This window comes from Andrographis paniculata, unplaced genomic scaffold (assembly GCF_009805555.1).
Source record: "Andrographis paniculata isolate CXL003 unplaced genomic scaffold, ASM980555v1 Contig82END, whole genome shotgun sequence".
Taxonomy (NCBI): domain Eukaryota; kingdom Viridiplantae; phylum Streptophyta; class Magnoliopsida; order Lamiales; family Acanthaceae; genus Andrographis; species Andrographis paniculata.
Window position 1 is genome coordinate 1,069,406 of NW_026137620.1, and position 27,389 is coordinate 1,096,794.

At 30.6% G+C, this 27,389-nt stretch overlaps 2 protein-coding genes across 2 annotated transcripts; both read left to right on the top strand.

The window, feature by feature from the left end:
* Positions 1-371: 371 nt before the first annotated feature.
* Positions 372-5,527, top strand: LOC127241538 (uncharacterized). Its single transcript, XM_051260655.1, has 13 exons — positions 372-645; positions 990-1,063; positions 1,187-1,258; positions 1,958-2,033; positions 2,568-2,632; positions 3,605-3,706; positions 4,094-4,183; positions 4,275-4,349; positions 4,434-4,466; positions 4,578-4,661; positions 4,745-4,804; positions 4,899-5,027; positions 5,101-5,527. The coding sequence occupies exons 1-13, from the start codon at positions 603-605 to the stop codon at positions 5,302-5,304; spliced, it is 1,107 nt and encodes a 368-aa protein (XP_051116612.1). The 5' UTR covers positions 372-602; the 3' UTR covers positions 5,305-5,527.
* A 1,069-nt stretch (positions 5,528-6,596) lies between these two features.
* LOC127241537 (probable DNA primase large subunit) lies at positions 6,597-20,594 on the top strand. Its single transcript, XM_051260654.1, has 26 exons — positions 6,597-7,431; positions 7,830-7,891; positions 7,969-8,096; positions 8,202-8,283; positions 8,381-8,440; positions 8,599-8,653; positions 8,739-8,758; positions 9,011-9,094; positions 9,175-9,239; positions 9,779-9,827; positions 9,898-9,945; positions 10,035-10,124; positions 10,218-10,277; positions 10,831-10,890; positions 11,224-11,298; positions 11,532-11,617; positions 12,070-12,163; positions 12,250-12,356; positions 12,569-12,590; positions 15,246-16,791; positions 17,006-17,093; positions 17,197-17,305; positions 17,964-18,088; positions 19,255-19,399; positions 19,617-19,719; positions 19,809-20,594. The coding sequence occupies exons 1-19, from the start codon at positions 7,290-7,292 to the stop codon at positions 12,588-12,590; spliced, it is 1,389 nt and encodes a 462-aa protein (XP_051116611.1). The 5' UTR covers positions 6,597-7,289; the 3' UTR covers positions 15,246-16,791; positions 17,006-17,093; positions 17,197-17,305; positions 17,964-18,088; positions 19,255-19,399; positions 19,617-19,719; positions 19,809-20,594.
* Positions 20,595-27,389: the final 6,795 nt, after the last annotated feature.

Consider the following 27,389-nt stretch of genomic DNA (forward strand, 5'->3'; position numbering starts at 1 on the left):
TATTTTTCTTAAAATACATGCTCGGTCAAATGAGCACACAATTAAGTTTAAAAAAAAATATTAAATAAAAAATTATTATATTTTTGTATATTTTTTTATTTAAAAAAATAATAATTATTACTTATTTTTCTTAAAATACATGCTCGATCAAATGAGCACACAATTAAACATTTAAATGAGAGAGGGAGTCCTAAATAATAATTTTGAAAGTATAATTAGAATTTTATATTTAATATACCGATAAGATTATGTATAATCGTATGATATCAAACAAACCGATGTTAAAGCATTAATTTTAAATTTATTTTTCACTAAAAAAAACATCAAATAATAATTTTTGGAAAAAAGAAAAGGAAAAAAGAGGTCAGATTTGAAGAAAGAAAATATTTGGCGTGTATATTTCCCTTTGAAATTGGTTTTATTGAAGGAGAAGAATTCGGAAGTGAAGTAACGAGTTCGAGAGATAGGCTCTTGAGTCGGTCCTATAAATCCCTGCCCGGTGCTAGATTTGGATTCTCCGTCGATTCTGAAGTTGCACGGGGTAGTGATGTTTGGTTCTTCGTCATCGTAGATTCTGTGCTGATTTTACAGTCGCGGTCCCAATGGCGCTATCTCTCGGCAAGCTGACGCTCATCGTCGGTGCGGGTGGGTGCTGATTATGATTGAATACGCTGAATTCTATCTTTTTGTGGTTCGAGGTTATTGAAATGATTGGGAGTGGATTTCGTCTTGCGTGATTCAATTTTGGTTGATTCTTAGGGTTTATATAAACCCTAGATAATTTTTCGGTGCTGGTATTGTTAGTTGTGGACGTGATAAGTTAATGATTATCATTGATTACCGATATGGGCTGAGAATTAGCGTTAAATGTGAACGAAAAGACTAGAGTTCATTTCGACGAGTCGTGTGATTGCGTTATAGAATGATTGTTCGTTTGTTTTTTTGATGGTGTTTCTGAGGCAGAATTTGCCCTTTTTTCATGTACGCAGGTTTCGTTGGATCAGTTCTTGCCCAAGAAGGCCGAATATCTAATGTAACTGAGTTTTTCTCTGGTGCACTGAAGGTAATTTTGGCTCTGCAGATTGTATGTGCAGGATTCGGAGATTGTAATGTTGATAATTAAATCTTGTAAATCTTTTATGAAATATTTAATATGTTAATTCAATTGCTTTTCCATCAATTACAGATTGCTTTTAAGCAACTTAGTGATTCGGCCACGTCAAGTTCCAAACCCAATAATGATTCTTTGGTGCAGCAGGTTTGAGTCAATCCTCTTGTCTTTAATAGGCTGGTTTTATTTACTTGTATACGATGTCATCCCGCTTTTTAGGTTTTGACACTAAATCGGAAACTGTTATTCTCTGTGATGTAATGTTAGATAATCGAAGGTTTAGTAAGGATTGTTTATCCAATTCTTGTTTTATTGTTGGGAATTAATCGTAACACTGAAAAGTGGAGATATATTATTGCATTATTTAGTTATTCTCTTGAATTTTTTCAATAATGCCTATCGTGGTAACCTGAGGTTCCTTGTTCATTTTAACCAAAATATGCAATAAATGATAGATGCCTGTAAAACAAAGCCTGCTATTCTTATGTTCTCTTTAATTTTATAGTTTTTTATTTTCTCCATCTATGTAAACACATGGCTATGCACTTTTGATAATTTAATAATGACAATTTAATAATTTAATGTTGTATGTAAATTGGCTATAGCAAAGTAAAAGATACTAATGTTGTTGACTTAAATGTTTTCTTATAGAATTAGCAGTTTTCACCTGTGTTAAGATGTTTTTGAATCTGCACATAGTCAACATATTTGTTTTCATCATAACTTAAATCATGGCATTACATTTCCTGATTTTTTTCACTGTAGTCTGTAGTTCAGTACTCTCCAGAAGCATTGATTGTTAAATACGATTTTATCAAGGAATTGCTTGAATATTTGACCTTGCAGGTTAACAGCCTGCGCCAGGAACTGCAACTCTTGGCTTCAAATAGATCTATGATGATTGTCACCGGAAGTCAATCAGGTTGCCTTGGGAAATGATTTTAATTTAAGTGTTGTTTCAAGAACTATAATGTTTTGTGTTACTGTTAAAGCTGTTGCATTTGCCGTAAAAGTCATTTAGTGAACTTTCTATTAGAAAGCTACTGCATTCACCTCCTACGTGTACCTTTCCATTTCTGTGCAGTCTCTTCTTTGGGAATTTGCTGATAATTATATTAATTTCAGTCCTTTCATTTATGTGAATTAAATTCCGGTAGTTTATTGCTACTAAGGTATCTTTAGTTCCTGTATAAGTCACTAGATTGTATGAACGTTTGAATTTTACATTTGTTGATAATATGCAATTCTCACCTTCTGCTAATGTTAGATTATTGTTCTAAGCCAAATAAAACCACAACAGATCCAATTATGGGGGAAATTTGGTGTATAAGTTTTTGATGCCTTGTATTTTTCTCTGTAATCTCTGTTTTTTAATTATGAATTATTAGTATTATATTGGTGGTACATACTGTGTGATTCAAGTGCCCAGCATTGATCTTGGACTTTATTTTGGCAGGATCTGGTAAATATGGTGTGGTTATCATTGTTGTAGTTGCTGGATATGGATACACGATGTGGAAGGTAAGTTTGGTACTTTTCTAATGATAGTTCATATTGTTTAGGTTTCCTCCATTTTATCGCAACACTGTTTCTCTACAAACTATTAAAATGTGACAAATAGAAGTTTAAGATACATTAGAGAAGTATAGATTTTTGAGACGTTGAAACAAAATTTTCTCATGGTCCTAGAAGTCTGTACTATTGTCGTGATAATTGTTTTATTTGATGCAAGCTGAGAATATCTTATGCTTTTAGCTCTTTAATTCCATGGGGCAGTGTGATTTACGAATAACTATATATTTATTAAATGTTTATCTGATACCAGGGAAGAACAATGATTACTTTTCGATGCTCTGTAATTGACTAATGAAGAAATTCTATAACTACAATGTAGTTAGTTGTTCAGTCTTTGATGGCTGACTTGATGAAATTTAAGATTCAACAGTTGGATCTAGACTAGAGGTTCATTATGTTGAAAATTTCATTATTACTCCCCCACATGTTACCAAGATTTCCAGAGCTTGAACAGATTAAATTGGTTTTCCTAATCTTTTTTGTAGAGGTTTTTTATGGAAAGTTTACCCAGTTGAATGTGACTGATTTTTATAAAACTGACTTGCGAAGGGCACTGCTAGTTTTGCTTTTATGAAGTGAATTACATGGGCTCACACAAACTCCTGATTATTGATTTTCATTTTGGAGTTGCTGAAGTGAATTACTTGTGAGGTTTTGGATTTTGATTTTGATTTTGAATAGTAAAACTTTGAATTGAAATTGGTGTTTGATGTGATATAAATATGTTTTATATGACATTTTGAATGTAAAATTAGATTTTAGTGTAATAAAATATAAAAAAATTGGGTGTTTGATTTGATGTTTTTGGAGTGGAAAAAAAGTTGGAATAATAAAATCATGGGTAAAATCTTACAAGTAAAGAGCCTTAATTATGATTTCAACCTATCTCCATTCTCGTCTGATTGCTTCGACTTGCAGGGCTGGAACCTTTCTGACATGATGTTTGCGACTAGGCGTAGCTTGAATGATGCTTGCGCTTCTGTAGCTAGACAACTCGAGGATGTTTACTCTTCACTTTCGGTAAGTTTTCAGTTCTGACTTCCTATCAGTACTGTGATGCATTATCTTCGGTTAACTTTTTCCAATTTGATGTATTATTATTATTCCCTCGTGTCACATTCTTTCATGGAGATTTCTGCGATTTAATCATTTTTGTTTGTTTGCTCAGTTACAACATCAATGAACATACTTGTATATATACACAGTACACTTCAAAGCTGTATGTACTACTATAGTGTTTGCTCGGGCATTATATTACTTATACAATAATGGAGTTCTTTGCCTATCAGTTAGTCATGTTGGTTTTCTGATTCATTTGAAATGTGCAATTCGAAATATTTCCCATATGATATGTATTTTATCCAATATCTTCTTCTTCGCATCCATTAACTTATAACCAATTTTCAGGCTGCTAAAAAGCACTTATCCTCAAGAATTGACCGCGTGGATTGTAAAATTGATGAATGCTTGGAGGATACAGCTGCAACAAAAGTTGAGGTAAGGCAGAACGATTAGTTGATAGTTGTTTAAATTGTACCCTTTGGTTTCTTGAAAGCCTATCGAGTTACCAATCGAGCAATTTGCATAGATCACCGAACTCCATGGAGATGTGAAGCTTATTGGAGCGAATGTCGAATCTGTTCATAAAGTAGTGCAGTCTCTGGTGATTAATCTCCTTTCTCTCACTACATTGACCTTGTTTACATGACCGCGTCGAAACTTAACCATAACAATTTTCACGATGCAGGAAACAAAGATTTGCCGGATAGAAGGAAAGCAGGTACAATTAACACCACCAACCACCCCCCCCCCCCCCCCCCCCCGGTTCTTAGCCCCTCAAACGGCTACAAAGATTTAACTATTTTGCTTTTTCCGTTCTTCATTTTTGCAGAGTTTGACTAACATTGGAGTGGGGAAACTTGTTGCCTTGGTGCGGATGAATCTCGAACAAAGCAAACGGCCAGAGCAGATCGAGGCAAGAAAAACTTATCCATACAACTTTTTATCTTAAAACCGTGATCATATTTATATTTCTAATTATTGTAATGAATTCGGTAGGCACCCGCAACAAATTCTTCGAGGCCTGTTGTCAAATTGCCCCCCGAATCGCCAGCAAGGGTAGAAGAACACTATCTTAAAACCCACTTAACAGTTTTCCTCGACTACCATGGCTGTCTCACATAACATACTTTTTATCTTTTTAATCTCACAGGCCGAATCTTTACCTGCACAGCTGTCTTCACCCGAGCCATCGACTCCTTCACCATCCGACAAATCTCTAAAGAAACAGGCAACATTCCCACCAATCAATCCTTCGAAAGTCACTCCTTCCGGCCTCAAGGTAAACGAATATTACAAAATTCACAACTTTCTCTCAATCGGAGAAACCGTATAATCTTTCGAGTCTTTTCCAGGATCTTAATGATATTACTCAGGATGATGCTGGCCCTGCAAATCCAACCACCCATCGCAGCTCAGATTCGACTGAAGAGTCGAGCAGCGGAAACAGCTCAGGCATAGCCGGTGTGTTCGGTGGAAAATCCGTCGGTTTCGGTATCGGTTTCGGCGGGGCTTCGGTGCTCACAAGAACCCGCAGTGTGATGCAGTCTTTCAAGTAGAAGGAAGGTACATAGTAGATTTTTTTGATCATATGCCAAAGAAAATACCAGATTAGATATTATTATTATTAGTTTTTTTAATGATAATAAAATTTGAGGGCCCTTTCATCTCCTATATAATCCGAAGGTAAAAAATTTTGTAGCATCATTTTTGAAACTTTGGTAATTTTTTCTGATAAATATATATTTAATTGTTATTGTGTAAATGACTTTAATTACTGCTTGGTACTGTAGCTGGGCCAATCAATATAATCAGGCCCATTGTATTATCGTATATGGGCCAGCACACTTATTTAAGTCTGGCCCATTTTACATGGGCTAATAATATTTTACAGGTCTAATTCGTTATACCCAAACCCAGACTGGGCAACATTTAATCAGGTGCATCCATTTAGGCCTGAATATTTGACTAAACAACTTTTAAGCTTTGGGCTTTGTTAATTCGATATTATTTTTTAATTGTGATTTTTTAAAAAATAATAATAAATAATACAAAATATATTTTATAAAAAAAATAATAATAAAAAAAATCAAATATTCAGTTTGTTCACTAATATTTTTAGATGAATTAATTTTTTGTCTGTTGTATAAAAAATTGTATTGATAATATAAAAAATGTATTAACAAATCGTGAATGAACAAACCTATTCATTACAAAAATTAGAAAGTGAAGATAATCAATTTAATATCCAAAGTGTATGATTATTTTGGTGCGGTTCAATTTGTGTCCCATTTCAATTTGAATGGTAACGGCGGTTCGAACAGATTGTTCCGAAACGAATAGGCAGTTCTAATTAGACTTGCCTAAAACGGTTCAAACCGTCGATTACAATTATAAACGGTTTCTGTCGGTTTCGGTTTAAAAACCGTCGAACCGCCAGTTTATATATACTATTTTTAATATTTTTTTTCTATTTTTTTAAAAATTTGAATTTTATTTAAAAATAATTAAGTTTCATTTTAATTTTATTTAGATATATTATTATTTATTTATTATATAAAAATTATATATATAAATAATTAATTAAATTTTTACAATATAAAAATAATTAAAATAGTAAATAATTAAATTATAAAAATATTGTAATAAATAATAAAATAATTTAAATTATATGTAATTAGATAATAAAAAACTATAAAATATAAATAAAAAAATATTAATAGTATTATTATTTTTTAATATTATTAATAATTATTTATATGTATTAATATTATTATTGTGATATTTTAAATTTTAATTATAAATATAATAATATTATTATAAAATACATACTTTAACCCTAATGTAGACATCACATCCACACTCCACGGACGCCACAGCCGTCCTCGCACAAAGGTTCTCCTCTTCCTTCGCCCCAGCCACGCCTAAGCCCCGCACACAGGTTCTCCCTCTTTCTTCCTTCTTCCTCAGTTCCTCCCATTTTTTTCCTTTTTTTCTTCCAACCTCGGTCCTTCTCCTCCTTCTTCTTCTTTCTTTTCTGTGCGCCTGCCTGCCCCTGCCATGGTGAGAGATTAAAAAAAAAAAAAACCAAACTGCCGGCGGTTTGCAGTTTGAGAAAATCCCAAACCGAAATCGAACCGTCTAAACGACGGTTTCGGTTCGGTTTGTGTCCGATTTCGGTTCGAACCGTAACCGCCGGTTCATAAACCGTCGAACCGGCGGTTCGAACCGACGGTGCGAAACCGAATGGGCAAGTCTAGTTCACGGGTTCAAGAATATTAAACCGAAAACAAACCGGAAAAACTCGGTCTAGTTCTGGAGGGAGTTTTTCCCGCCATTTTCCTTGCCTGCGTCGTCAAGGCGATAGGTTTTGTTTAAATCAGGACAAGGCGTCGAACACCGGAAGCACAGTGAATGAGTGAGGGGAAGCCAAAACCAAGGAGAAATGCTCGACTGATTCGAACTATAGGTTGCCGATCCATCATCGTTTGAAGTTTTGTGGGTACAGATTCAGATTGAATTCCAGCACTCGTTAGTCTTGCAAATGGAAGCCTACGGATCCTGCCGGAGATCTTCGCTTTCGTCCGTCGATAATAAGGCGTCCACTATCCCGATCTACCGCTCGGCGCCGGAGCTTGAAGTGCGTCTCGAAGATTTCGAGATTTACGCAGTTCAACGCCTTCGAGGTGTGTCTCTTTCCTTGCTTGAATCCCTTGTCGATTTGAGATTTTATGGAAAACGATTTCGCGTTCCAGTTTGAGATTTATTGTTGATGAAGAGTTGTTTAGATAGTTCGATTGAATTAGTTTTTGTTCTTGATTCGAATGAAAGTGAACGATGTATAAATTGTGAAATTTGATTAATAGCATGTGGTTAAAGATTTGAAGTTGAATTTAGTGTAAACCTATGCTGTTCTTCTCATTCATTGCTAGGAAAGTATTCTAGGAATTTATATAATTAATTAAACTACAAATATTACAAAAAATTATAAAAAATTGGAATATATATTTCGGCCGAGTTTGTGTTCAAGAAAACTGAGGAAATATGATTATATGTCAATGAGGAATTTGGTTGTTCGATGCAGTTCTAAAAGGGATTTCAGATGGACTGTCACGTGGGAAGAAACCTAATGAGATGAAAATTTTGGTACAATTAATCTATTTAAGCTTTTTTCGATTGTAATTTTTGTCATCATTGTGTTTGATTCGAGATAATGGATACAGGTAAAAGAATTGTGGGATGCTCACATGAGCCATTCATTGGATGCTCACATGAGCCATTCAGAAGCTTCTGAGGTTACGAACAAAGACATAATTTCTCATTTTGTTTTGCGGCTCGTCTACTGCAGAGAGTAAAGTTCCATCTTTAATTGGCCTTAAATATCATCTTTTGATTCGTTGAACCTCTCGAATCACAATGTTTTCGAAGCTTTCTCATAGTCTCTAATATATGATAGGGAGGAGTTGAGGAGATGGTTTCTCTCCATGGAAACTACACTTTTTCGCTATCGTTTTCTAATCGAAACTGTTGATGCTCAGGTTGATTTTGCTATCCATATTGAGTAGCCATGTTTTTTAATATAGTTATGTTTGAACTATTTGATTTGCTGGCTTATGGCATTAATCGGTGTATTAGAGAGCATTATTGGCGGAGTTTGAACTTCCGTATAAAGTTGTTAACAACGTAGAATACGAGGTAATGCATTTTAAATATATCCTGTTTATGTCCAATGTTGATGTATCTTACCAGACACTATTTTAGCCATACACACTGATTCACTTTAATCTATATATATACATATATATGGGCTATTTTTCGTCTCATTTAGTAAGTCTTTCGTGCTTTGATTTCAGAGTGTCAAAGACAAACTAAACCAAGTACTACGCTCCACCGGTCAATCTCCCAGTTGTATGTCTTTTCCGAATGCTTAATAACATTTTAAATCATTTTAGTTCTTTGGCTTTACTGACAGTTTCTGTATTCTTGATTGCAGCTGATACAGCATACTACAAGGTTTGTGCTTACCTGTTTAGCTTTAGAATTATTCTTCAACAAATAAACAATTCCAGGGCAAATATGCAATCCTGTACATTCACTCACTCGATCAACACATGCTTAGACATTTTCTAGGTGTTTAAGATCAGCCTTTTCTAGAAAGAAAAAATATTTATGGAATTTGTAACTCAACTGTAAAGAAACACATAACACAGTTCTGGCTGATTTAGCCTTGTTGATTTTTTTTTTCGTGCTGTTTTATAAATGAAGGTGCCATTTGAACAAGTTCCGGATCTAGTAGGAAGTCGCCGTGTATTTATCCTGAAGGGGTTTGCATATGTTGCAATGAACCAGGTGAACATGCTACTCAACAAACCTTAAACAAAGAAACCTTTTTTTCCCCTCATTTATTGAAGTTCAATTTGTCATTTTAGGTTGTTTCCCTCCTTGTCACACAATACCGAAGCTATCTTTCAAAGGCACTTGTATTGACAAACAGGTTTTTCTTCTTTCTTGAACTCTAATTTGTGAATTTGTCTCATCGAACCTTCTTATTATTATTTAGGACAGGAATTGTTAGAACTTCTGCAATATATACTATTATTTTCACTGGTTAATATAAAGATATTTGGTTGGTTATTGATCACCATCAAAGTTTCTACAGATTTTCCCCAGCAATTACTTTGTCAAATTTCTCTTATTTTACAGCATAATGTCATTGATCATTGTGTGCAACTGTGCATTAAAAAAAAAAAAAAAAAACCCCTTTTGGAACTTATTGAAATCTTCAGTTAAATTGTTTTTAGCATCCAAAATCACTTAAAACTTCTTCTGATGCTAATATTCAAGGTAAAAAAACCATTGTTGTATTTAGAAAGATTCCTAAAAGACTTTTTAGGTTAATATAATACCTCATAGACATGTCAATTTAATTCTTTGTGCATAGTTAGCCCGAATATTCTTTTTAGTTTGCCATAATTCTTAAGAGCTTAGTATTTTGATGCTCTAAATATCAATACCTACATTATTTACTGCCAGAAAATGGACATCCATGATCAGAGAGCAGGAAAAGGACCGGCTGACTCCTGTAAGTATTAAAATGAATTTTCTGCTATTCATATTCAACTATCATTGCATCTGATATTTGATTCACTTAGATTGTTGAGGCCCTATCAACAAGTTATTTCGGCCCAGACTATAGCCAGGTAATTTCAAAGGACTATCTAAAATAATGCATATTTATACTTAAAAATTCAAATTGGTCGATCAACTAACTCATGAAGTGCCGTTTCAGCCAAAAGACTCCACAACGGTATCCTTGAAGGACATTGATCAATTGGCCAAGAGTTCCTTTCCTCTCTGCATGCGTCATTTGTTTGAAAAGGTAACGAGCTGATCCCCCCAAACTATAATAATAGGAGCATTACTGGCCTAATAAAGCTTCGAAATGAGCTACCTTATGTACTACCATGTGCAGCTTAGAGAGGATCATCACCTTAAGCATGGAGGGCGTATGCAACTCGGTTTGTTTCTCAAGGTTGTTTACTTCTAATTTTAACATGATTTTCTTATTTGGCATTTCAATACCACTATAGTAGCCGCTAGCTTGGTAATTTTTAGGTTAAGAGTAAAATATGTGCAGATCGAAATTGCTTCAGGAACTGCCTCTTAAAAGTACTAATAGCTGCTTAACAACATTCGAGCTAAAATATGGAGTATATAATTCATTTTTTTACTAAATGCTCAATAGCTTCACAAGTATGCTAGTTTATGTATCGAAAACCAATTTTCTTGTATCATCTTGCTGAAATTCTTAATCAAAACAACACAAACTTAAAATGCAATTTCATGATATTGTTGTATAGGTTGCACACTTTTGTACACTAGTAATATAATCTTGCTTCTTTATATTGAATTTGTAAGCATGGAAAATATTTTTCTTTTACTGTTATTGTAGCAACAAGAAAATATTTTCAGTTAAGCTTCTAGAAGATATGGTGATTCGGCTGTTTAGAAATTATGAATACTATCAAGAACAAGCTCGTATATTCTCTCATGGTGCTGAAATTTAGTTTTAACTCCATTAACAGGGTGTTGGACTAAATCTGGACGATGCCCTTGCATTCTGGAAAGCAGAATTCTCCCGAAAGGTTATCACAATGCTCTTATTTTACGTTTTCTGCTTCATTATATGATGATTGCATTTGATAATATAATGTTGATCCCAAAAATCTCAATGACGTTTTCGTGTAGTTTCACTATCAAATTTACTGATGAGTGTCTTTTATTGCTCTTAGTATTTTGCCAGTTTGTATTGTTAAATTCTTTTATTTTCACCATGTCACATCTTTAGATACTGTAATCTCATTTAAAGTTGTGGACAAAAGACACAAGGAAAACCGATTTTATTGGTGCTTGTCATGCTTCAACTCTTTGTTATTATTATTATTTTGAAACACATGGTTTTTCTACGACTGGCGTAGGTTGGTGCTGAAAAATTCGACAAGGAATATGCATACAGTATACGGCATAACTATGGCAAAGAAGGGAAGAGAACGGTAATTCTATCTCATTTACTAAATTATTGCTTGGAGTTCATGGATCACGCTTTGTTGAAATAATGATTCACTTATACTGAATTTTGTAGATACATGTGATGTAAAGCAGCAAATCAAACACAATATATATCTCTTTGAAAATGATTAATGGTTCAAAATAAGCGATTTTTACTTTTCTCCGAATTTAGGCTAATATACAATATGTTCTACATGTTTTTTTTGTTATGTTTCAGGACTACACACCCTATTCATGCCAAAAAATAATATCTTCAACACCTGGAGTTGGAGATCATCACGGCTGCCCTTATCGTCATTTCAGGTAATATTAACAGTCCTATTTTCATAAGAGGATATCTTGGAAAATCATTCAATTACATATATAATATATATATATATCTGTATGTATATATGTATATTTCAATTCCATATTCACAACTTTTTTAACTGTATGTTGTAGTGTGTGAGCATTGACAAAACCTGTTCCAATAATGCTTTACAAAAAAGATGCAGTAATTTGGTTTAGATAAATTATAGTAGACAGCAGTTTCATCGAACATCAAATTCTCTCTGTTTGCGTAGACTTTTTGAGGTTTAAAATTTTTCGATGTGTTTGTTAAAAAAATTGTTGTCGATAAATAGTGTTAAAGCTTTGAAAAGTGTCTGTAACACACCTAAACAGTTACAAGCACTAGATCATGACATTTTCAATCTTTGCTTGATATTTTCGCCCTTCTAATTCTTCGGCGACAAATGTAAATGTTGATTGAGCAGTGAGGAGAATTTGAGGGCCGCACTTTGCATGATGGGAGTAGGCAATCGTGCAGTCGAAAATGTGATGGATAAAGTTCGAAACAAACACTATCAGGTTAAGTGTACAAACAAATCTCTCTTCTTACCTACACTTTTTACCCTCATTTACGACAACGGATTATTTTTTTTATCCTATTGTAGCTAGCATGCACCTTGACATTTGAAGCTGTTCATGGTACATCCTGCGACGCAGGAATCAACCACCCGAATCAATACTACAGCGACAGCCGAAAAGCCTTGGAATCAAGGTTAAGCGTCAGCTGACTATATAATAATTAATGATGCACATCTCATTTAATATGGGATCAGAGTCGGGGGCGTCATTAATAATGCCAATCTCTTTAAGCTTTTAATCTTTTAAGTGCGACGATCATTTAACATTTCTTCTTTCCGAGCCATTTTTTGTGCAATGCAGACAATCTAATTGTTCTCCTTATGTTGTACGGATTCTTTCTTGCAGGGCATCGACAAAGGGCGCTTAGGTATGAAACCGTAACCAACTAATGTTATTACATATATGATTATGATATATTTATATATAATACTACTATGCTTAGTTTTTATGTGTTTCTTTTGATTTGATTTAAATAATTTTAATTTGAATTTGATATTAAAATAATATTTGATAAAATATTTTATGAGAGTAAAAAATATAAAATTTGAGAAGATTGTGAAAAAATAACAAAGTTTGTGATTGACAATTGGCATGTAAGTTATGGTATTTTGTAACTAGCTATATAATCAATAGCCATTTTTTTTAAAAAAATAATAAATAATATAAAGTATTTTTTATAAAAGTAAAAAAGTAAAAAAAAAAATATTTATTACAAAAAGTTAAAAAATTAAAATATTCTAACTTAAAATAAGTTATTTATAAATTTTTGAGACAATTTTTTCTACCTAGTACAAAAAATTAATTCATCTAATTTTTTTTAAAAAATAGAAGAAAAGTATATTTTAATGGGAAAAAAATATTGATATTCGTGCCATATTTTTAATCTTGTCATTGGCAGGAGATGAAATAAATTTATGTTAGATGATCTAAAAAGTTTTAAGTACAAAATTAATAATCAATGTAAAAGAATAAAAAAAGAAAAAGAGGTTGTTCATTGAATCACCTCTTTTGCGAATTTACCAATTAGGGGTTTATGATTTTGAATAATAGTAAACTTAAATATTTGCATATATAAAAGAGGTTGTTCATGGATTTTAATTTTATAAAGTTTCGATCGATTGATCGAGTGTTGGTTGTGTTGTTTGTTGAAAACCAATCTTGATCGAAACATCTATTTGTTTCGTTGTTTTGGACTTTATTATATCACAGACATTTGCCTTTCGCGGCGGCGACGACCCAGAATTGGCAACGATTTCGACTTTTTTCTGTCCCCTGCCAAGAGTCCGTGTCACCACGTACATTGCAGTGGATGTGTCTAAGATACAGAAGGAGGAGGAGGAGGAGAAGTATGATTTTCTTGTGCAGATTAGGGTGCCATCCAAGTCGGATTATGCCCAGCATCCCTTGCAGCGCGCTGCGATCGACATTGGATGTTGAGGATAATCTGACTTGGATGGCGCCCTAATTTGCACAAGAACATCGTACTTCTTCCCCTCCTCCTCCTTTATCTTAGACACATCCGCTGCTGCAATGTACGTGGTGACACGGACTCTTGGCAGGGGACAGAAAAAAGTCGAAATCGTTGGCAATTCCGTGTCGTCGCCACTGCAAAAAGAAAATGTCTGCGATATAATAAAGTCCAAAACAAGGAAACAAACAGATGTTTCGATCAAGATTAGTTTTCAACAACCAACACGAAACTTAATTTATAAAATTAAAATCCATCAACAACCTTTTTTATATATGCAAGCAAATATTTAAGTATGCTATTATTCAAAATTCCAAACCCCTAACCGGTGAATTCGCAAAAGAGTTGATTGAGTGAACAACTTAGTGTGGATGAAAGAAGCAGAAGTCATCTTGAAGTCTAGTCTAAGTGTAGTCCAGTCCAGTTTGTTCTCTTCTAATTAAATTTGTTGATCACAAAAGTACCTGCTACGTATATACAAATACAATACAATGCCTAGTAAAAACTAACAAGTTCATCGATTATATATATATATATATATAATTCCAACGAAAGAGAAATCAAATTAGACAATGCATGTTTGGATCGGTACGTACGTGTACTTGTAAGATCGATCAGGATAGTCAAAAGAATTTAATTTCCAAACTTTTTTAGGGTCTCTCAACACATGCATCAAGAAGCAGATGAACATTTAGCTAGCAATCAAAATTATTAATCAAGCATACTCCAAGAACAAGTATAACTAATTAATTGCACAAGATTAGAAATGAATGGAGATTGATACATTAGTTATGGGAAGAGATCCAACTTGCGCGTTGACGAAGAACTCAACAGTAAATTCATGAGTGGGTACTGAACCGATTCTCGATGATTTTGTGAATGTGCAGTAATATGTATCTCATCTTCTCTTCTTGGAGAGGGTTTTGATCAGTTCTGTTCAAATATAACTGCGCTCCTCATCTCCTGTTTAAACTATAAAAATAAAATGAAGATTAATTAGGGGAATTGAAGAAAACTTACACGTGGACAAGCTGAGCCTGAGCCTGAGCCTGTAAAAATCATGAGTCGGTGGTGGTGATTCTCTATGATATATTTTGAACCTATAGTCTCTCTTTCACTCACTTATTTGTGATTAATTCCATCTATTCAAACATCAACCGCCATTCCCATTCCAATTGTTTGTTTAAAATATTCGTGCTTTCAATTTTATTTATTTATTTTACTTCGAGGGGTTTTTTTTAAAATAAATTAGATTATATATTATTAAAAAATATATTGTAAGTTAATTTAGTACATCAACAACGCAGCAGCAACAACAAATAAAAAATAAAATATAAATCAGTAATTTAAGATAGATATATTACAATTTTTATTTTTTTTTATTGTTTTACATAAATTTTTCTAACAAATTAAAAAATATTTTTATCTAGAATTTATTTTTTTAAAAAAAAAAAAAAAATTGATTTAGATGCATGTTTTGATAATTATGTTGATATTTTCGATTTTATTCTATTTACTAGTATCTTCAATTTATGTCTCAATCGATAAACGCAGGAAGGCGTGTTCTCGCCACCGATCGATCTCTTGAAGTTGAACCAGCCACCGATCGATCTCTTGAAGTTGAACCAGCCACCGAAGCTCAACACAGAAAGTGTTGGACACTGATTCGGCGGAGGCTATCACAAGAAAAGAAAAGAAAAGAAGCTTGTGTAATCCTCCTCTGGTTCTTGCTCCGACACCATCTATTATTATTATCTACTGTGCCGCAGGAGGACGGGAATATTTTGTTTTGTTTTGTTTTGTTTTGTTTGTATATATTATCTCTCTCGCTCTCGTAAGTTTATTTTTGGCTGGGCTGGGCTGGGCTGGTGTCTGTCTGATGATGCTTCTTTTGTTTTTAGTTTTGGATTCCGCGGCGTTTGGTTTGGTTTGGTGATGGAATGGGAATATGGGATGGGATGGTAATGAGGAGTACTTTTGTTTGATTTTTCAGTTGTTTAGTCGGATCTAATCAATAGCACTGTGAAATCGAGTGTTGGTTTTGGTGTCTATTGTTTTTTAATGAGCTTGCTTGCTTCTGTTGGTGATTATTTTCTTCATCTTATGATTTATTGGGTGGTATGTAAGGTAAGTGTTCCAGTGAATGTCTGTATCAGATGGATGGATCATTCTTGTTGTATTAATATTATACTCCACATGTTTATTTAGTTAGGAAGGCGTTGAACTTTTGTTGTAATTAATATGGATTTATATATATATATATGCTCATCCATCTAAAGTGGGTAGAATTTCTTGGTGGATTCGTTCAACATTCAGTCTAATTGGTTTTGATTATTCACTTGGTGGTTTCATTCATATGTTCATAAATGGGTAATTGCTCTCTTGTACTTACCTACCTACCTTGTATATTTATTTATGTTTTTTCTTCTTATATATGCTTGGAGTTGGAGTTGGAGTAGTCATAGTTAGTGCCTTAAGCAAGCAAGTATAGTATAGTATAGTATAGTATAGTGTTATTCTTGTTCAAGTGATTAATAATAAATTTCGGTCTGTAAAGGATTTGATTGCTGGCTAATATTAACTTAAAAAATTTACGAAATAAGCAAGCAAACGGTGAGAGAGCATCAATTGCTTCGACTTTCAAACCAAACCAAACCAATCTCACTTGATTCTTTTGTTTGTGTTTAGATATAGATGCAGCTGCTGCTTTGCTGCCGGTGATTGTCACATTAAAATTTATTTCTCTTCTGATGTCATTGGTGTCACCAATTTTAGCTGCTGCTTGTTGTGTAAGTGTTGCTGCAAAGGATACAACTATAACTATATATAGTAAGCAGATGAGATCAGATCACCTCACCTCACCTCTGCAGCAATTCACCAACCTAACCTGGATGGGATAATCGTGGCGTGGCGTGGCTGGGGAAGAGAAATCGGTTAATTGGCTACATGATCGAGGTGGCGGCAACAGTCCGGTGCCACTGTTGATCCTGCCTTTGCCTTTCAGGAGAGCCATCCGTCCGTCCGTCCATTAAATGCTCCACAGTCAGTCACCCCCACCCCTCTGAAGGGAATGGTTGTTTTTCAAGGCACCTATCTTCCGGTAAATAACAAATTCATGTTCGAATCTTTCTACTTTAAATATCATATAAAAATAAATGTCGAGCAAAAGAGAATAAACCACCCATACTTGTCTTCTCTGTCCCTACATTAATTATTTATCACCCACCATCATTGCATTGCACTCAAGTTGAAACCATATTATATCCGCAATTTGTTTCTTTGTTTGTTTTCTTAATTTGTTAACATGGTTAAAGGGGCGAGTCCTGATTTGGTGTTCCAACTACATGATAGTGATAATGCAATGCAAGGATATTTGTCAAATTTGTCGATTCGAATTCCAAGGTACGTACGAATGCTTGTATTTCTCAAAGTGTGTTTTGGATTATTTTTCTTTTGTTTGTCTTATACGTTTTTGTTACTACGTGTGTAATTTTTTTGTTTTTAGTTTGTTGCCTGCTTTTTGATATTGGGGTTGCAGCCGCCGCCGCTGCCTGAAAAGCTGCTGCTGCTGCTGCTCGCCGGCTATTTCTTTCTTGCGACATTGTGCCTCAAAAGTATGTAACTTTGCGCTTTGGTTATTAGAATAATGTAGATTAGTGTTGCTTTTGCAAAAGTGATATGGCGTCGATTAGAGGATGTGATATGATTAATGCTTTTCTTTGATTAAATGCTGCCTATTGAAATATTAACGAGGTTCATGGCGATTAACACACTTGATTTCTCTGTCAATTCAAGTCGTATTTTGTGGATGGCTTGTTGACATCCATTGAAGGTGGACCAACAAATATTTTTTGGACATTAACAACAGTTTTCAGCTTGGTTAACTAACATTTGTGATGATATAACCATTTGATATTCTTTAGTTGTTTAGGCTTACACCTGTTGTTGGTAAGGATGACAATTTTTGCACTATGTTTATTTGTTGTTAACATATATTTTAGATTGATAGAAAGGCCGCCACTTTCATTAATCAATGCAAGTTAGACATGGAAGTAGCAGTCTCCATTGTCTCCTAACTCATCTCTGAGATAAATCATAAGTTCGACCATAGACTGTTAGCAGGCCACGCCGAGTCATATTCCCTTAACTCGACAAAAATGTATGTGGCCGGAATTATGAGCAGCATACATCTAAAAACCTAAATTCATTTTCGTGCATATAATGTGAAAAAAAATTCACACATAAGATATCATTGTCATCACTTGTTTGCAGCTTGTAGGACTTTCAAGAGAGCAGTGGAGGCATAATTTTTCTTTGAGATTCCGAAGTTTTTGGATTAGGCCTTAAACTCACTAATGCAGACCGTGTAATTGGGGTGATCCTGCATGGAATCCAAGGTATGACTGTAATGTTTTACAAATTTTGGTTGTTAGTTGTTTGGGGGAAAGTGGTGTTTGTTTTTAAGAAATTTTGAAATGGACTTCGTTTTCTTGAAGGTTAATCCGGATGAGGTAATCCAATTTTATTCAATTGTCGAAGAGATTTCATGCTTCAATAATTTACTATCACTGCAATTATAAAACCTGTATTTCTTATGATTTATTATCCTTACATTCCCTATGCACGAAAGAGGAAAAAAATAAACATTAAAATCTTGCACACTTCATTTCTGTTGCAGATTCAAAAGAAAGAAAAGAAATGTAGATTGAAATTTGTGTAAGGCCCGTTTGGATTGACTTTTAGTAAGAGCTTTTGGCTTTTTGTTCTTTGAAAATAAACACTTTGTAGTGCTTTTTTAGAAGTACAGGGGGTGGTGTGTTTGTTTTGTGAAATTGTTCGAAAATGAAATTTTTTTATGTGAAGTATAGAGAATTGTGTAGGAAATATAAAAATAATGAATGTGTTTAGTGTATTAATTTTTTTGGAAAATCGTGCTGGGAAAAACAATAGAAAGAACAAAGTCAGGGTAACTTCTTAAATAATCAAGAATCACTTTTTAACCGTTTAAAAGCACTTTCAACTTTATTACATCAAACGAATTCATCCAATCACAAAATAAAATTGCTTCTCCTTTTGGCTCCTGCTTAAATGGCCCCTAAGTTATGGCAAGGGTAGTTGAGAGATGTCTTTAATGGCGTGATCTCTGCTTTGAAGTAAATGCACAGCTCATTTGTGCAGGGAACAAAAATTTAATCATAGATTATGTTTTATAGGATATGAGGGTACTTGGCAATCTTGATGTCTCTTATATCATAAGCATTATATATTGGCAAATGTAGAAATGTATTAGCATAAAGTTTCTCTTTCCCTTGGTTGTTGGTATAGTAATATACAATGGACTGATTTACTTTTTATGTGTATATTTTGCTTTAGAAAAAAATATGTTGTAGTATAAACACGGTAATTTGAGGATCTCTTTTTTGTACCAAGCCCGCATTCATATGCTCTACGTGTGTGTAACAAATCATTGGATGTAAGATTGGGATTTTATATATTTTTCGTTTCTAAATAGAGTTTTTATGCAAGTGCTAATATTGGTGTTGTATTATTGTTCCACTTCCAGATTTGGAGATGATGAGTGAATGGTTCGATTTTCTTAAAGTGTTTCTCCCTGGGAGAGTTTGCATGTGTATATCTGCAAAGGCAATGGCAATAACCGGCATTGATGACGGAAGGTATTGGAATTGGGTTCCGACGGAGGAGTCAAGGTTAGTATTTTGATCCTCTCGGCATTTGGACTCATCTATGAAATGATATCTGAACCAATCAATTTTTTTTCATGTGATCATACTTTATGAATTTCTTTTGTTAATTTTTGTGTTTAAACTTGATCATGATTTTGTTGGCAATCTTACCAAACCTTCAATGTTACATACTGCTTTTTTGTGTGGGGGGTAACAAAGCTGGTATGGGTTCATTTTGTAGCTATTAGAGACTATTGAGAAGAATTTTTGCGACATTGTCCATATGTATGTTGCTGAGAAAGAGCTTCCTCTTGACATGGTGAAAAAATGATTAAAAAAAGAAGGTAAAGTGGTTCCTGTGACAAAATCTTTTTTCTCAAACTGCTGGTCCCTGCGACATTTCACACCAAAAATGAAAAATTCTTTGTTACAGCCTGATCTTCACGTAAGAGGGGAAGATATTGATTCTAATAGATACTTGGCAAGAAGCTTTAGGGGGTCCGAGAGCAAGATATCTCCAATTCTTTGCAGCTTATCGGGAATTATTGGTATGTCATGCTAGCTAGCATATTCTTGACTCGTCATTTGATTTTATTTCAAATCTAATTGCCTAGGTCTAGGGGTGAGCAAAATATCCGAAATTCGAAAATTCAATCCGAATCAAACCGAAATTTAAAATTTTGGTTGAGATTTTTCGGATTGGATCGGATTGAATTTTTAACAAATTTCGAATTTTCGGATTGGATCGGATCGGTATACTTAAAATTTGAACCAATCCGAAATCTGAAATATAATATTTTAATATATTTTTTTATTATATATATTTAATATTTTATTAGAAAATATTATATTTTAATATAAAAAACTCAAATTTATTAATTATATTTTAATATATTTAATTTTTATATATTATATATTTAATATTATAAAATAATAATAAAATATAAAAGAATTTAAAATTTTAAAAAATAATAATAAAAATATTTAGAATTTCGGATTTTTCGGTTTAGTTCGGATTACGGATTTTCAAATTTCGGATTTCGATTATTTTGGTTTGGTTCGGTTCGGTTCGGATTAGTTTTTTCAAAAATTTCGGATTTTCGGATCGGTTTGAATTTGACAAAATCCGAACCGAAAATCCGAATGCTCACCCCTGCTTATCTATGTAAGATGATGTCAATTTATTTCTTTTTATGAAGACAAATTTGGTTCGAGTGGATGGGTGGGTGGGCGAATGATTTGATTTGCAATTTTTTATACAAAGATTAAGAAAATATCTGATTTAAATTTTAATTTTATAATTAAAAACTGAATTAATTAATTATGAAAAAATAGATATTTTTTATTTTTTTAAAAAAATAAAATCAATATATTTAATAATAATAAATTAAATTATTTAATATAAAACCTCTTAAATTGGGGGCGAGCAGTTGCTCATTCCAATCTCGCTAAAAATCCCTTATGGGTATGCATCTATATTTGCACAAGTACACACTATGATGCTTCTTTCTAAACCTACTTAGGTACATAAATAAGATTATGATTATGATATTTTTTATACATGTTATTATGGGCGGCGGCTACAATGCTTTGTGCTTAATAGCACACCGTGTGCCATCATAAACAATACACAATATATTTTAATATAATACAAATACAACACATGACATAACACTATGTTATATAATTTCATACAATATATACAATACTTTATTTTAGCACACGACATATTTTCATACAACATACATTATAATTATGAACTAACAACACATGTTGTATATAATAAAGACATGTGTTATTTCTATATTTTGCGTGTGCTGATTTAAAGAATCACCATGGTGTTGATTTTTCAAATTCAGCCGTATCCTCCCCTATTATTACGATGCTTACTTGAGATCCATGAACGCTCGCCTTGTTTGCTCGTATATGTGTATATATATATATATGCACATATTTTCGTATGGGTTTGTGTGTTTTGGTTGAATTTGGAGAAAAAATTGATTTGAATTTGATATTCAAAATAATATTTAATGAGATGTTTTACTAATAAAAACAAAAAAAAAAACAAATTTTAAATAGTAGAAAAATTAAATTAAATTAAAAAAACACATTCGTAACAATTGGCATGTAAGTTGTCGTATACTGTAATTGTTTAGAGATAGAGAGAGAGAGGTCTTTTTTTTTTTTTTTTTTTCTGAGTGACACATTCAATGTGAAGGTAAGATGTCTGGTGATCGTGGTGGTGGTGGTCACTATCACTTCATTAATTACGTCTGGTGCTATACTGTAGACACGGTATTCTATAAAGAGTGTAATTAGTAAATAATTAATAATGTATTAGTGAAAATAATTATTCGATAATATAAATAATTATAAATTAAGATTAAGATAACTAATTAGTTTAATTAAAATTAAAAAAATAATAATAATAATAATAAAATGTTTAAAATGAAATTAAAGTGTATAATCATTTTCCAAAAAAGGAAAGTGACATGGTATGTGGGACGGAGGGAGTATTTAATATTTTTATTTTAATTCGTCTTATATAATTTAGTTTTTTTAGTCTTTGAAAATTAATTGTACATTATTAATAAATTATATTAATTTTAATTTATAATTATTTTTATTAATATATTTCTATACGTATAAATATGCACATTTTATCAACAACGAATAGAGTAATAATAAAGACTCCACATCTGAATTAAACATATAATCTCTGGCTCACAAATAAACTAAGATGGTTAGAGTGTTGATTAAGGATTATTTATCATTTATTCATTATTTGTCCATCAAATTTATATTATAACAATTAGTATTATTTTTTGTTTTAGGTTAGATTTATATATAATTTATTTAGGATAATACTTTATTTATTTATAATTTTATATCCATTAAGTTTGCCACAAATGACTCATATTTTATTTTTGGTAAAATTTTCAATCTTAAAATACACTGAAAAAAAATATAAATTAATTTAATTAAATATTTAATATTTATATTCAAAATTTCTTTATTTCTATTCCTTTCTCAGTCAACAAATATTTAACTAATTTAATTTTTATTTATTAAATATATTTAAAATAAATAAATTATAAAACATATATCTTTTACCACGACCAAAAAACAAAAGAAAAAAAAAAAAGGAGAGAGATCTTAAATCCACACACTTTTTTCAACCAGTAAAATTATGTGGTTTGTTTGAGCATGGAGATTAAAAATTAGTACTCCCTCCATCAAATAAGAAGAGTTTTATAATTTTTTTTTTTTTTCATCCCAAAACAGTGCATTATTTTTTAATTTAGTAATAGTATTATATATCTGATATAATAAATATTTTTTCAATTTATAATATAATATTATATAAACAACGTTACCTTTATATTATACGGTATTAATATAAATATTTTTGTCTTTTTTACTACAATTTAATATAATATTAATAATATTAAAAATTTTACGTACAAAAAACAAATGTTACCCTTTATATGAGACGGAAGGAATAGTAGAAGTTCCAAATAAAAATTGAATTTGTAGAAAAGTGAAATTTCTTATTTAATGAGACATAGAAAATTGATAAAGTAGTATTTTCAAATGTAACGGAGTGAGTATTCATTTATTTATTTATTAAAAAAAATAAAAATAAAATTTATTATATATACTAGTGTCCTTGTTTAATGTTTTAGTTTGTGAATGTCTTGTAAACAATTGATTGGAAAAACAAACTCAATATTATACAGTCTACTATAAAGTATATATATTTTTAAATTGGAACGTTCAATTACAAACTAATTATTTTATTGAATTTTTTTTTTTTTCACAGATATTCTTGGGGGCTATTTGGTTCAAAGATTTTTTTAATGGAATTGGGATTTTGCAGTAGGATTTTACATGTGATAGGATTTATTGTATTTAGAATTTGAAATCCTATCATGTGTTTGATTGGAGCTGTTTGGTTCAAGGATTTTGATTTTTGATATTTTAAATGATGTAACTATCCTTCACGAGTAATATTTATTGTAATAAATTAAACTTTATATTCTTTGTTTTTTTCCATAAATTTTATTTTTTACTATATTTAGAGTATTCTAATAGAAAAATTAATATGATTTTCGATTAATAATAAAAAATATAATATATATATCCATACAAAATATATATTGTAATACATAATCTATACATTAAAAAATACAAAAATTTAATTATTTTTTATACTATCGACATTTTTTTCATATTTAATATAAAAAAAATATTTTAAATTAAAAATACAAAATTAATACACTAATAAAATAAATATAAATTATTAATTGATATTTTAAATTATTAATTTATTTAAATTGTTATTAATAAAATAATTAAATATAAATAACATTAATAATTATAAATAAATATATGAATTGTAGTAGTATGCTTAAATATAATATTATATATTATAAAACCAATAAAATATAATTTAAATGTAAATATATATACATTTAATATTAGAAAAAAAAAAGAAATATAATTTTATTTTTATGGAATGGTATAATGAATATAAAATGCAATGACATGGAATTTTAAAGTAATAAGGATCCCCTGTTATTGAAAAATCTTGCATTTGCAGGATTTTAAAATCTCATGCACTTAAAATTTCATCATCAATTTTATAACCAAACATGGATTAATTAGGATTTTTCAAATCCCATCGAATCCCACCAAATCCACGAACCAAACAGTTCCTTAATTTATGTCACATCGTTACTTTTATATCAAAAAGTAAGAGCAAAAATATTATTACACTACTTTTATCATTAAAAAAATTATAATTTTTTAAATTTCGCGCCAAAAATTAAATAGTATATATTTATATTTATTTATTTAAAAAAAAAATAAATTCACAATGCTCTTTATTCTTTGTTTGATATTATTACAAAATTTGTACTTTTATGACAAAGAAAAGTCATTTGATAGAGATTGTTTTGTTTTACCATCTATTTATATATTTAAATATGAACTACAATTATCGCCGACGACATTGAAATAATTTATTTTATTTTAGCATATGCTTATTTGCATTTTACTTCATTGAAGTTTTAGTAAAAAATTATTTATTTTCATTTATTCCGAAAAATGTTTGTTTTGTTTAGTGCTATAAATATATATATATATATTTATTCCATAGTATTAAATTGTTAGCTTTTTAAAAATAATAAAATATATATTATATATATTGTGTATATATATTATATATATATATTAATATCAATTGAGAACAATGTCGGCAAAATATTGTTTGGATGAAATTGTTTATCTGTGTGATTTTGATTTTGGGTGTTGATTTTAAATAGTAAAATTTTGAATTGAAATAGTTATTTGATATGATATAAATATGTATTGATATAATATTTTAAATATAAAATTAAATTTTAATATAATAAAATAAATACAAAAATGAGTAATTTATTTGATTTTTTGGATTAAAAAAAAAATTAAAAATAGTAAAATCGGAAACCAAATTTCATGAGTAAACAAACCCTAATCAGTTTTTTTTTTTTTTTCACTACAACGGTAGTTTCATTTCCTTTAAAAAGGTCATAGTTACTGCTTATTTTTATTAAAATATAACATTAAATATTTATTTTCAATTTAATTATAATTATAAATGATTTAATTTTGTTATATGCAAACCAAAAACTTCACCGTCAAATCATTCTTTAATTTGTCTCCATTTCAAAATTTAATATATATAAATTTATTAAAATTTAAGTACTCCCTTCGTTTCGTTGAAATAGTGGCGTTTATTTTTTTCATATAAATTTATTAATATTAATATTATATTATATTGTAGTAAAAAAGACAAAAATATCCCTATTAGTATAGTGTAATATAAAAGTAATGAAATTTGTGTAATATATTGTAAGTTGGAAGGGTATTTATTATGTTAGGTAAGTAATACAATTACTAAATTAAGAAATGATTATCTTGTTTTGGAATGAACCAAAATGAAAAATGACAACCTTTCAATGGGACGGAGGGAGTATTAATTTTAATAACGGGGCCGGGTCAGACACGGTCCAACTTCATTAGCGTGTGGAGTCAAGCACAGCCCAAAAAATTTTGGACCTATTTTTGGAGATTCAAACAATATTTTTTTATACCGTGTTCGAACCAGACTTTCGACCGTGATTATTTTTGCTACCTCTAATTCTTCAGTATATATTATTGTCAGATTTCAAACTATCCTCATCCCACTATAGCAATTTTTATTTTTATTTTTTTTTTCTGATTATATGTAATACTCCCTCCGTCCCAAAAGAGTTGTTTTATTTTTTCATTTTCGTCCGTCTCAAAACAATTGTCTTTGTTTCCTTATTTAGTAACTGTGGTCTCTACTTTATAACAAAATTATTCATATTTTTCCAAACTATCCCTGATTATTAATCTAATCTACTTTTTAAAATTTTTTTTAAAAAAAAACAAAGACATCTTAGTCTTTTATATTTATTTTATACTCATTTTAATTAAATGCTATTGTTACTTAATTTTCGTGCAAATACCCAATAAGAGTCTGTCTTGGGAACGGAGAGAGTATTTATTTTATTAAACTTCTTTATTATACTATAATTAATTTAAATTGTAAAAGAACTTCCAAAAATCACAGACAAGTACAGTGTTGGAATATTATTTTATAAATTGATCCATGTGATGTGATACATTTATGTATCTAACAATTAAAAATTGCAATTTGATTATTCCTATGTTAAAGTACTGTATTAAAGTTACTTTAAATTTTGAATGAATTAATTAACATAAATAGCAAGTTGTAATAGTTCTGGAATATTCGTCTGTGTCACACAAGTATTTTAATAATACTCCCTCCCTCAGTCCCACATAATTTATCTTTATTTTTTATTTTCGTCCGTCCCACATAACTTGTCATTTTTATTTTTAGAAATATAATTATGCACTTTAATCGTATTTTAAATTTTAAATTTTATAATTTTCTTAATTTTAATTAAACTATTTACTTATCTTAATTTATAATTATTTTTATTAATATACTTTTTAATTACTTACTAATTATATTTTACATAAATTCCTGCGTCTATAATAATATACGCATATTACATGGGACGGAGGAAGTAATAATAATTATTAATATTTAATAAACTATTATTGGACAAACAAGTGAATCTAAGAAGTGAGACAACCTAGGCAAGCAGAGATATATTATTATTACATGTTGAGAGCTATTTTATTCTCCAATACTAATTTAATAACACACAGGTACACTTTGATTTAAATAATAGATTAGATATAATATATTGTAAGAAAGAATATATATATATATATATATATATATACTTCAAAAGAAAGGTCGGTTTGGTTGGATTTGTTTACTGAGTTTGAGTTTGTATAAAAGTAGTTTAATGTAATACTCCTCTGTCCCTATTTATATATTCATTTGGTTTTTACACAGAGTTTTAGAAATATTAGTATTATATTACGATAAAGTTGAAATAAAGATAAAAAGATTAAATTAACCATATTAGTATTGTATGATATAAATGTAATAGTATTTGTGTAATATATTGTAAATTAGAAGAATATTTGTAATGTTAGGTAGATAGTACAATTACTAAAAAAGAAAACAGGTACTTTGTTATGGGACAAACAAAAATGAAAAAATGGATAAATTGTTAGAGGATTGAGGAAGTATTTTTATTGATAATTATGTATAAAATTAATTATAACAAAATGTATAAGCCTAAAACAATCACAATGGTTTTTATAAATTACAAATAATCTATTATATATATATAATTAATTTATATATAAAATACATACGTATAAAAATATCAAAATATTTTCCACATTTAACTAATTAGTAAAATGTTATTATTATTAATTTACTACTCCTTCCGTTCATATATATATCCATTTATTTTTTACACTAAATTTTTGAAATATTAGTAATATTGGGATAAAGTAGAAATAAAGGTAAAAACACTAAATTACCTCTATAAGTATTGTA

What these genes read in the sequence shown, in the direction of transcription:
- LOC127241538 (XM_051260655.1), top strand. Translation starts at nt 603, where the DNA reads ATGGCGCTATCTCTCGGCAAGCTGACGCTCATCGTCGGTGCGG. An exon ending in ATGGATACACGATGTGGAAG is followed by an intron (nt 2,633 to 3,604) that starts GTAAGTTTGGTA and finishes TTCGACTTGCAG; the next exon opens with GGCTGGAACCTTTCTGACAT. An exon ending in CCCCCGAATCGCCAGCAAGG is followed by an intron (nt 4,805 to 4,898) that starts GTAGAAGAACAC and finishes TTAATCTCACAG; the next exon opens with GCCGAATCTTTACCTGCACA.
- LOC127241537 (XM_051260654.1), top strand. Translation starts at nt 7,290, where the DNA reads ATGGAAGCCTACGGATCCTGCCGGAGATCTTCGCTTTCGTCCGTCGAT. An exon ending in CGCAGTTCAACGCCTTCGAG is followed by an intron (nt 7,432 to 7,829) that starts GTGTGTCTCTTT and finishes TGTTCGATGCAG; the next exon opens with TTCTAAAAGGGATTTCAGAT. An exon ending in CATATGTTGCAATGAACCAG is followed by an intron (nt 9,095 to 9,174) that starts GTGAACATGCTA and finishes TTGTCATTTTAG; the next exon opens with GTTGTTTCCCTCCTTGTCAC.